Here is a 12,226-nt window from a genome sequence, read left to right as displayed (position 1 = left end):
TTTAAATATTCATAAGTCATATTTAGTTATGGTGCAATGTTGGGCTACATTATAGTTTAAGAAAGAGTACGGTGGGAGATTAGCTCTGACACTAATGAGTTTTATAACCTTGAACAAGTCCCTAAATGTCTGTACCACATTTTCCATTGTACTCTGAAGATCAGAATAGATGCTTTTTAATGTTCCAATTCTAGATCTTTTTCAGTTTTGGATACTCACACAACTGTCTTTTATTGTGATTCTATTTTCAGGTGATGTCCTTGTTGCTGTGAATGATGTAGATGTGACCTCTGAGAACATAGAGAGAGTTCTGTCTTGCATTCCTGGACCTATGCAGGTGTGGACATTCTTTTTCTGTGTTTTTTGATGAATTACATGAAATAAGTATATCTTGTGCTGTTTTCTTTTTATGAAATTCTGAAAATAGTCATGTATAATGGGTGAGTTATACTTACATACTAGAATATTTTTAAATTTTTAGCTCTTAGAGATTGTTCCAAAAAGAAATATCTACAAGAACAATAATAAAAACATATATGATGACCATCTTGCCATTATAAGTCCCATACATGCTGATGAAAATTCAATTCCTAGGAAAGTCATTTAAAATAGTCATGGAGTTTTCAATTTTCTGACTTAGTAAAATCATGATTGCTATAAAGTTTTCTTGTGGTTTTGTTTATTTTAAAAACTACACTATTTTCTTGATTTTTTCTTTTTGTTGTTGTCTAGTTTAGTCTTATTCCTGAGTTTTTAGTTAGCTGCTTAATGAATTATCTTTCATTCCTTGTAGGTAAAAATAAATCTCTTTCATAATAAGTTATTTTGATACTCTAAGCATTGACATTTTGTATTACAGATGACATTTTTAGGTCATTAGATGTATTTTTGAAATGCTGTGCCTCCTATTTAAGAATGTTGTGCTCCTCTATATGTAATGAGGTGGATAGAACTACAATCTGTCATACAGAGTGAAGTAAGTCAGAAAGAGAAAGACAAATATTGTATGCTAACTCACATATACGGAATCTAAAAATGGTACTGATGAACTCAGTGACAAGAACAAGGTCGCAGATACAGAAGATGGACTGGAGAACTCGAGGTTTGGGAGGGGGCGGGGGGTGAAGGGGAAGCTGTGACGAAGCGAGAGAGTAGCACAGACATATATATACTACCAACTGTAAAATAGATAGCCAGTGGGAAGTTGTTGTATAACAAAGGGAGTCCAACTCGAGGATGGAAGATGCCTTAGAGGACTGGGGCGGGGAGGGTGGGGGGGACTCGAGGTGGGGGGAGTCAAGGAAGGGAGGAAATACGGGGATATGTGTATAAAAACAGATGATTGAACTTGGTGTACCCCCAAAAAAAAATAAAAAAATAAAAAAAAAAGAATGTTGTGCTCCTGTTAGCATCAGGCATTGGCTTTCTCTCTTTCTAGGGCTAGGGAGGATGACATGCCTTAGACAGGTTAGAGACTCCATCAGGCAGTGAGAGGATGAAGCAGTTTTTAGGTTGATCAGGATGAAGAACAGAATGCCTGATAAATCGGAATCATATCTGCATCTGATTTGAGATTCTGGAATAATAGGACCCATTATGAACTTTCTTGTTTTCTAACAAATAAAATATCTGTTATGTTCACTTCCTTTTCTTAACACACATGTGCGTACACACACACACATGCATTACCTTTGGAAATGCAAAATGAAAGTGCTGGAATGACTATGGTAGCCAGTGACCAGCCATGCCTAGGAGTGGCTGGAGAGATGGAGATGAAGACAGGGTGCTGTTTGAAATAGTAACAATCAGGCAGACACCAGGCATAGTGCAGAGTGTGCTGGTATCCCCTTTAGTTGCTAGATGAGGAGAGGAACAAGGGTGGGCCAAGGTACTAGAGCACCTCAGGAGGCTCAGACAGCAGCTACTTGCAAGTCAGTAATGAAGAATCAGTATGTTAGTGACAAAAACAGCATCACCCAAGTAAACTGGCTGTGTATCAGCCCCGAGTGAGGGCTCCTCCTGTCTTGCCTCTGTCAGTTGCAGGTGTCCTGCCAATACTGCCAGAGTTCATCCACATCTGTTCTGTCTTCAAAAAAAAAAGAATTATGTTTCCAGTGGAGTCACATTATACTTATATTTAATTAACATTTGCAAATTCAGATATGCACACTTGGCAGAAAAAAGAAGAGAAAGAAATAATGATTTAAATATTTTGGACCAACTTCACCCACCATTTCCATGTACTCATTAAGCGTGAAATAGAAGTTATGTATCTGCTGTCTGCCCAGTTTGTCTTTACAACTGCATTAAATGTGGTTCTGTGTTTAAACATATATTTATATATGTACATACACACACATATACACACACATATGTATTTATATTTATATATATGTTTATATTTTTTATATGTATATTTTTAACAACATGGCTCTTAAGTGCCAATTCTTACATCTCTTGCCAAAATGAGGAAGCAACGATTTGTTTTAAAGATGGAAGAAGACCTGTTGCACGTTGGAATGATCATGTTGAGAGAGTATGTTGTACTCCAGCACAGCCTCACCTTCCTATTGTAATTTCAAGGGGATTTTGACTGTATGCGACTTGAGAATTGGGAAGGGAACAAGTCTTTGTATGTACCAGCAAGTGTGTCGGTGCTTTGCTGATAACATTCCCTTTGATAATTTCGCTTATTTCCCCATAACAATCTGTAAAGAATCTGATAATTTGTGTTCATATTTTATACATGAGAAAAAAGAATCTAGAAGAAAGTTAATGATCTGTCCAAGGGTGCAAAATTGATAACTCAAAGAACCGGAACTGAAACTGCCTCCAGGGCATGAGCCTCCCGTTTCACACACAGCCTGGGTAGATCTTTGGGTCTGCGTTCCCTTGTGCTTGCTGGGCCAGAACTAACTGCCGTGGGCTTGTTTCAGAAAAGGCTGTTCTGCCTAGTTTGTGCCTATGGCATTTGAAACAGTTATTCAAGCAGAAAGAGGAGAGGAATGCTGATTTTATAAAGAATACCTTAGGAGACTTAACATTTAAATTTGGAAATAACCAACAGTAACATTTTAAACTTAGAGTATAAAAGTAGCCTGAAATGCTTCTTGTTATCCAACAGAAGATGCCCTGGGAAAGCGTGTAATGTGATAGAAAGGTCACTGAGGAGAAGGAGGGCAGATCTCTATTTTAAACCTCGCTCTGAGCAAGTTTCTGAACTCTTCTGGGTTTCAGTTTCCTCATCTGTAATCAGAGGGGATTTGAGAGAATGAGTCTCTGGGCCCCACTCCAGCTCTACGATTCTGTGTTTCAATTTTAAGTAAGTTCTGTTATAAATAGATTCAGAATACTAGGGTGAAATCCACAGGCAGAGCCTATATACTGGGTGAGGCACAAAGACCCCAAATCATTTCTTTTGAAGCCAGGTTTTAAGCTTCTGCAAAACAGTTATCTTAGATTCTTCAATAATATTAATGTCATGAAAGGAAAAAGGGGGCTTCCCTGGTGGCGCAGTGGTTGGGAATCCATCTGCCAATGCAGGGGACACAGGTTTGAGCCCTGGGAAGATCCCACGTGCTGTGGAGCAGCTAAGCCCGTTTGCCACAACTACTGAGCCTGCGCTTTAGAGCCCTTGGGCCACAACTGCTGAGCCCATGACCGCAACTAATGAAACTCAAGTGCCTAGAGCCTGTGCTTCACAACAAGAGAAGCCACTGCAATAAGAAGTTTGTGCACTGCAATGAAGAGTAGCCTCTGCTCTCCGCAAGTACAGAAAGCCGGCACGCAGCAATGAAGACCCAACACAGCTAAATAAATAAATAAATAAATAAATAAATAAATAAATAAATAAATAAATTTTTTTAAAAAAGAAAGAAAAAAAAGGCTGGAGAACTGTTTTAGACTAAGACAGACTGAACTAATATACAACCGAATGCAGTGACTAATCCTTAATTGATGCTGTATTGCAGTTGGGAACAGCTATATTGGGACATTTGGGGGAATTTGAATACGACCTATATTAGAGAATAGTATTGTGTTTAATATTAAAATTCTTCAGTGTCATAATTGTATTTGGTTGTGTATCCTTAGGAGATATACGCTAAAGTACATAGCAATGAAACATTAAAATAGCTGCAAATAATTCTCAAGTAGTTCGGGCAAAAAGCCTTTTTTTTTTAAGTAGATAGAGAGGGTGAGGATGGAAGGAGAGGGGAGTAAGACAAGGGAGAAGACAGGGAGGAAGCAAACATGGCAAAATGTTAAAAATTGCTGAAACTGTGAGGAATATATGGGTAATTGTACACTTCTTGCAGCTTTCTGTAGGTTTAAAATTTTCTAAATAAAAATTTGTGTGTTTAAAAAAATGTTTTAGAAATTCAAAATGACAAGAACAAAGGTGCAAGTATTTTTCTAACTATTGACTTCTGGGACCTTGACCTGTTGCCACAGCTCTGTGGACCCATTTATTCAACAAGCACATAATTGTGCAGGTAGAATACCATCGCCTCCCCTGGCTTGATCAGGAAACTTGGATTCAAATATTGCAGTTGAGCAGGACTGATTGCGTTAAGCATTGGGCCATAGCCGAGTTTCCTGGAACTTTGGAAGAAACCAACTCCTTTTTTGGGAGATCAGCCTGCAGTACATTGTCTTAGACTCTTACCTATCAAGTACTTCTTAGGCCTAAGAGAGGGAAAAAAGTCTTCTTAAAGGAGATGATACTTGAGTAGCATATTTTTACTTTTATTATTCTGTTGTTACACAAAAGTGGTACTCCTATATATTGTGGAAAAATTAGGAAATAGATGGGCAATTTTTTTTAAGTATTTGTAAATCTTTTTTTATTCTTAGAACCAGAAGTAACCAGTTGTGTCAATATTTTAAAGATGAGGACTGATGTGATCAGATTTGCATTTAGGAATTTATCCCTCTGGATGGGACTGGAAGTTGGGAAACCAGTCCCAGTGGTCAGCTTTATAGTAGTCCAGAAGAGAGGGGGTGAAGGTCTGAGCAGAGGTCTTGGCTGTGGAGTGGAGGAGAAGGAGTAGAATAGATTTAAAGTGTGGGGGAAGTAAAGAGGACAGTAATTCTGCAGGAGAGAGTGGAGTCCATGATCCCTTCCAAGTTTTGTCTTGAGTAATCTCACGAGATTTCCCAAAAGAGGAGATCAAAGAGAAAGAATTTGCTGAGCCAAATAGACTCAGTTCCTTCAGAATTTCGACTAAGGGATATTCAGAGCATCTGCCAGACAAAGGAGAAAGGATCAGACACGTGGAGAGCAACAAAGATGTTGTGAGAGAGAGAGAGTGCAGACCGTGGGGCAGAAGTGAGAGTGTGGTCTGGCCCTGGAGCTGCTTCAGATTCTGACAGCCTCCCCAAGCCCCGTGTGTGAAGAGGATGGCATAGTAGCTAAGGGGCAGAGTGGGTCAGTTGGTTTGTTTGGTGGAGGCTCATGAGACACAGCTTGTTACATGGGGTGGATTGGAGGTGGAAGCGGAGAGAGGGTATAATCAAAGCAAGATTTTGGAAATGATGCATTATAGAGAGCATGTCCTTGGACCTGCGGTAAGGCACATCATCTCCCTGAACTAGGCGGGAAGGAGGAAAGAAGGGATGAACTAGGTGGGAAGGAGGAAAGAAAGGATGGAAAAATTGCACAAATAAGAAAACCTTTGGAGGGAGACAGGAAATGATGAAACTTGTCACAGTTTAATGTCCATGGAGGAACAACAGAAAACCCTTTTTATAAGAAGTTCCATACAAACTCAACAGAAAAAACTTTTCTATGAGAAGCTTCCTATAAACTATCTTATATTAGATGTTTCTTAATAAAAGTTTTTTTGCTAGAAAACACATAATATCCTTACTATTATTATTATATTATATATTTTATATATATTATATCAACCCCTTGTAAAAAATAGCACTTAACCCTCAATTAGGTTATCTGTCTCACCCTTTTGTCATTTTATCAAGACAGCCAGGTTGCCTGACATTTATAGCTACCCAGCATGTAAGCTTTTCAAAATGTCTTGCTAAAGTGTAATTGCCTTTGCATTATGGAGCCAACTTTACTTAACTCAGAATAATGGTGGCTAAAAATAGTTCCTTAAAGAATATTAATGGATGGTTCTGTGGTGTGTGTATTTGAGTTTTTCTCATGGTGAAGGAAAAAGGTTCTTGCCCCACAGAAAAGATGTTCTGTTATTTGCCAGGTGCAGCATTAAAGTTAGTTTTCAGGTATGTTGTTCTTCACCAAGCATAGCAAACCAGTCTTAAATTTTGGGTTGCCAGTGCTGCCTAAAGTAAAATTGGGGGGTTGAAAAGATGGCAGCGAAGTAGAGAGACGTGGAGTGCATCCCTCTCCACAGATGCATTGGGAATGCACCGAAGGACGCAATAATTCCCACAGAGAACCAGCTGAACACCAGCAGACGACCTCGGACACCAGAAAGGACTGCGGGGAGCCCGACATAGCCGGTAGGGAGGCATCTACGATGGCTCAAAGAGGGTGAAGCGGCGGAGCTGTGGCAGACGGGAGGGAGTGAAAAACATACGGAGGGTCCACAGCGCAGCTCAGCGTTCCCAGACCGAGACATCGATCCGCGGCTGAACGGAGGGTCCGGGAGCGGGAGCGTGGGAACTGGAGAGCTGGTTCAGGGTGAGAAACAGTGTTGCCGGTAGGGTGACGGACCGAGAGGACAGGAGGGAGGAGGTCCGCGGAGAGGAGTGCCCGTCCCTGAGAGGTGCCCGGCCATGATGGCGGCTGGAGGCTGCAGGCTCACGGGCAGCGGGGAGGAGCCGCGCGCGTAGCCTCTCCCTCTCTTTCGGCGCCTCTGCAACAGGCAGTGGAGAGACGCCCAAGGGCCACCTAAGGCGCTCAGGGATAACAAGCACCCTCAGGCACTTGGGCGGGGCTAGATTAAAACCCCTTGCAACGCCAGCAGCTGGGAGGCTGCCGAGAGAGAAAACAACAACAACAACAACAACAACAACAACAACAACAACAACAAAAAAACCTGAGAGAGGCCCAACTCTAAGACTTTCTGTTTACGCCTGAGCCGCGGGCATCCCACTGCAACAGGCACCTCCAAGCCCGACTGAAACAACAGTGCGCCACTGCTCACTCACTCCCAGGAGAAGGAGCCACTGTTGTACCCTCTCCCTCCCCACACACCGACGCTTACAGATGAACAATAAAGGAACCTCTGCTGGTCACAGAATAATGCAAAAAAACCCAAGGCAAGCAGAAGGACACTTACAGCTGAGACGCTAAGGAAACAGAAATATTAGTATCAATACCTATTGAACTGGTCCATTCAGGGATCAGTTCTGGATTTTTTTTTTCTCTTCCTTTTCTGTCTCTCTTTTTTTTTTTTTTTTTTTCTTTATTAAATACGATCTTAGCCCTAAGGGATCTACAAGTTTTATAACATAATTTTTTAATGATATTTTTTATTCTTTTTTTTTTTTTTTTGCCTTTTTATATACTTCTATATCTAGCTAAGTATTTGGTAGTATGGACAATATATCTCTCATACTTTCCTTTCATCCCTATCTTTTATACATTTCTATTCCTTTCTTTTTATTTGCATATTTCCAACCACATTACACTCTTCTGTTCCCCTTTCTTCCAGCCATTTTACGTTTCTTAACATACTTATAGGCAACATTATCGGTTTGCTCAGACTCCTTGCTCTATTCTCCAGATGATGCACTGCCTTGGTATTTACTATTAGGCTTTTGTCTTTATCTTAGTTCTTAGTACAGTTGTCTAATTACATTCTGAGAATCTCCATTCTCTCTGGTGGTACTCTGGCTCTTTTCTATATTTGATCCTAGCTTACAAAATCTCCCTGGATTAATGTTTGTAGGTGTAAGGTGTTATTTGTTTGTTTGTTTGCTTTTGCTTTTGTCTCTGATTTGTTCTGTTTCAGTTGTCAATTTCTGTTGGGTATCTCTTTGAATATCTGACAGCACACTGGGGTTCTGTCAGGTCTTTCTAGAGCCTTATGTCCTAACGGATTCAGTAATTGTGTGTCTTATACATGTATGTGTTTCCTAGACTTAATATTCATTTAATCCAATACTTGGACATTAGTCTGAGGCTTGGACAGTCTTCTATAAACACCTCTATCGCCAGGACAAGCAACCCCAAAAGTCTGGACAACCATGAGGAAACAAAGAAACACCATGCAGACAAAGGAGCAGGAAAAACCCCACAAGACCAAATAAATGAGGAGGAAATAGGAAAAATGCTTGAAAAAGAATTTAGAGGAATGATAGTAAAAATGATACAAAATCTCGATAACAAAATAGAGAAAGTACAAGAAACAGTTCATAAGAACTCAGAAAAACAAACAGCAATGGATAACAAAATAACTGAAATTAAAAATACTCTAGATGCTATAACCAGCAGAATGACTGAGGCAGAAGAACGAATAAGTGAGTTGGAAGATAGAATGGGGGAAATAACTGCCACAGAGCAGGAAAAAGAAAAAAGAATAAAAAGAATACAAGACAGTCTCAGAGACCTCAGTGATAACATTAAGTGTACCAACATTCGAATTATAGGCATCCCAGAAGAAGAAGAAAACAAGAAGGGGTCTGAGAAAATATTTGAAGAGTGGAAACTTCCCCAACATGGGAAAGGAAATAATTCACCAAGTCCAAGAAGCACAGAGAGTCCCATACAGAATAAACCCAAGGAGAAATACACCAAGACACATATTAATCAAACTAATGACAATTAAACACAAAGAAAAAATATTAAAAGCAGCAAGAGAAAAGCAACAAACAACATATAAGGGAAAACCCATCAGGATAACAGCTGACCTTTCTACAGAAACTCTGCTGGCCAGAAGGGAATGGCAGGATATACTGAAAGTCCCAAAAGACAAAAACCTACAGCCAAGAATACTCTACCCAGCAAGAATCTCATTCAGATTTGAGGGAGAAATCAAAAGCTTTACAGACAAGAGTTAAGAGAATTCAGCACCACCAAACCAGCCTTACAACAAGTGCTAAAGGAACTTCTCTAAGTAGGAAACACAAGAAAAGGAAAACACCTACAAATACAAACCCAAAACCATTAAGAAAATGGTAATTGGAACACACATGTCAATAATCACTTTAAATGTAAATGGATTAAATGCTCCAACCAAAAGACACAGACTGGCTGAATGGATACAAAAACAAGACCCTTCTATATGCTGCCTACAAGAAACCCACTTCAGACCAAGGGATACATATAGACTGAAAGTGAAGGGATGGAAAAAGATATTCCATGCAAATGGAAGTCAAAAGAAAGCTGGAGTAGCAATACTCATATCAGACAAATTAGACTTGAAAGTAAAGACTGTTACAAGAGACAAGGAAGGACACTACATAATGATCAAGGGATCCATTCAAGAAGAACATATCACAATGGTAAATATCTATGCCCCCAATATAGGAGCACCTCAATACATAAGGCAAATGCTAACAGCTATAAAAGGGGACATTGACAGTAACACAATAATAGTGGGAGACTTGAACACCCCACTTACATCAATGGACAGATCATCCAAACAGAAAATAAACAAAGACACACAAGCTTTAAATGACACAATAGACCATCTCAACTTAACTGATATTTATAGGACATTGCATCCAAAAACGACAGACTACACTTTCTTCTCAAGTGCACATGGAACATTTTCCAGGATAGATCACATCTTGGGTCACAAATCAAACCTCAGCAAATTCAAGAAAATTGAAATCATATCAAGCATCTTCTCAGACCACAATGCCATGAGACTAGATATCAATTACAGGAAAAAAACTGCAAAAAATACAAACACATGGAGGCTAAACAATTCACTCTTAAACAACCAAGGAATCACTACAGAAATCAAAGAGGAAATCAAAAAATATCTAGAAACAAATGACAATGAAAACACAACAACCCAAAACCTATGGGATGCAGCAAAAGCAGTTCTAAGAGGGAAGTTTATAGCAATACAGTCCTACCTTAAGAAACAAGAAAATGATCGAATAAACAACCTAACCTTACACCTAAAACAACTCGAGAAAGAAGAACAAAGAAACCCCAAAGTGAGCAGAAGGAAAGAAATCATAAAGATCAGAGCAGAAATAAATGAAAAAGAAAGGAACGAAACCATAAGAAAAATAAATGAAACTAAAAGCTGGTTCTTTGAGAAGATTAACCAAATTGATAAACCATTAGCCAGACTCATCAAGAAAAAAAGGGAGAAGATGGAAATCAAGAGAATTAGAAATGAAAAAGGAGAAGTCACAACGGACACCTCAGAAATACAAAACATCATGAGAGACTACTACAAGCAACTATATGCCAATCAATTGGATAACCTGGAAGAAATGGATACATTCTTAGAAAAATACAATCTTCCAAGACTGAACCAGGAAGAAACAGAAACCATGAACAGACCAATCACAAGTACGGAAATTGAGGCAGTGATTAAAAATCTCCCAACACACAAAAGCCCAGGACCAGATGGGTTCACAGGCGAATTCTATCAAACATTTCGAGAAGAGTTAACACCTATCCTTCTCAAACTCTTCCAAAATATTGCAGAAGGCGGAGCACTCCCAAACTCATTCTATGAGGCTACCATCACCCTGATACCAAAACCAGGCAAAGATGTCACAAAAAAAGAAAACGACAGACCAATATCACTGATGAATATAGATGCAAAAATCCTCAACAAAATACTAGCTAACAGACTGCAACAGCACATTAAAAAAATCATACACCATGATCAAGTGGGGTTTATCCCTGGGATGCAAGGATTCTTCAATATACGCAAATCAATCAACGTGATACATCATATCAACAACTTGAAGGATAAAAACCATATGATCATTTCAATAGATGCAGAAAAAGCTTTTGACAAAGTTCAACATCCATTTATGATAAAAGCTCTCCAGAAAATGGGCATAGAAGGAAATTACCTCAACATAATAAAAGGCATATATGAAAAACCAAAAGCCAACATCGTTCTCAATGGGGAAAAACTGGAAGAATTCCCTCTAAGAACAGGAACAAGACAAGGGTGTCCACTCTCACCACTATTATTCAACATAGTTTTGGAAGTGTTAGCCACAGCAATCAGAGAAGAAAAAGAAATCAAAGGAATCCAAATTGGAAAAGAAGAAGTAAAATTGTCACTCTTTGCAGATGACATGATATTATATATAGAAAACCCTAAAGACTCTACCAGAAAACTGCTAGCACTCATTGATGAGTTTAGTAAAGTAGCAGGATACAAAATTAATGCACAGAAATCCCTTGCATTCCTATACACTAACAACGGAAGAGCAGAAAGAGAAATTAAGGAAACTCTCCCATTCACCATTGCAACCAAAAGAATCAAATACCTAGGAATAAACCTGCCTAAGGAGGCAAAAGATCTGTATGCAGAAAACTTTAAGACATTGATGAAAGAAATCAAAGACGACACAAACAGATGGAGGGACATACCATGTTCCTGGATTGGAAGAATCAACATCGTGAAAATGTCTGTACTACCCAAAGCAATTTACAGATTCAATGCAATCCCGATCAAATTACCAATGGCATTTTTCACAGAACTAGAGCAAGAAATCTTATGATTTGTATGGAAACGCAAAAGAACCTGAATAGCCAAAGCAATCTTGAGAAGGAAAAATGGAGTTGGTGGAATCAGGCTTCCTGACTTCAAACTATACTACAAGGCCATAGTGATCAAGACAGTATGGGACTGGCACAAAAATAGAAAGGACGATCAATGGAATAGAATAGAGAACTCAGAAGTAAGCCCAAACACATATGGGCACCTTATCTTTGACAAAGGAGGCACGAGTATACAATGGAAAAAAGACAGCCTCTTCAATAAGTGGTGCTGGGAAAACTGGACAGCAACATGTAAAAGAATGAAATTAGAACACTTCCTAACACCATACACAAAACTAAACTCCAAATGGATTCAAGACCTACATGTAAGGCCAGACACTATAAAACTGCTAGAGGAAAACATAGGCAGAACACTCTATGACATCCATCAAAGCAACATCCTTTTTGACCCACCTCCTAGAATCAGGGAAATCAAATCAAGAAGAAACGAATGGGACCTCATGAAACTTAAAAGCTTTTGCACAGTGAAAGAAACCATAAACAAGACTAAAAGGCAACCCTCAGAATGGGAAAAAATAATTGCCTATG

The 12,226-nt window shown here is 39.2% G+C and overlaps 1 protein-coding gene across 2 annotated transcripts in view; it reads left to right on the top strand.

Annotated features, from left to right (window-relative positions):
- Positions 1-12,226, top strand: part of INTU (inturned planar cell polarity protein) — an 83,863-nt gene that overhangs the window by 24,668 nt on the left and 46,969 nt on the right. For both annotated transcript variants that reach the window (XM_057706144.1, XM_057706145.1), the window contains exon 3: positions 252-337. In XM_057706144.1, the coding sequence (XP_057562127.1) occupies positions 252-337 (86 nt within the window). The remainder of the gene's footprint in view (positions 1-251; positions 338-12,226) is intronic.

This window comes from Hippopotamus amphibius, chromosome 13 (genome assembly GCF_030028045.1).
Source record: "Hippopotamus amphibius kiboko isolate mHipAmp2 chromosome 13, mHipAmp2.hap2, whole genome shotgun sequence".
In the NCBI taxonomy this organism is placed as follows: Eukaryota; Metazoa; Chordata; class Mammalia; order Artiodactyla; family Hippopotamidae; genus Hippopotamus; species Hippopotamus amphibius.
Note: the sequence above shows the minus strand (reverse complement) of the source record. Positions and strands in the feature narration are given on the sequence as shown.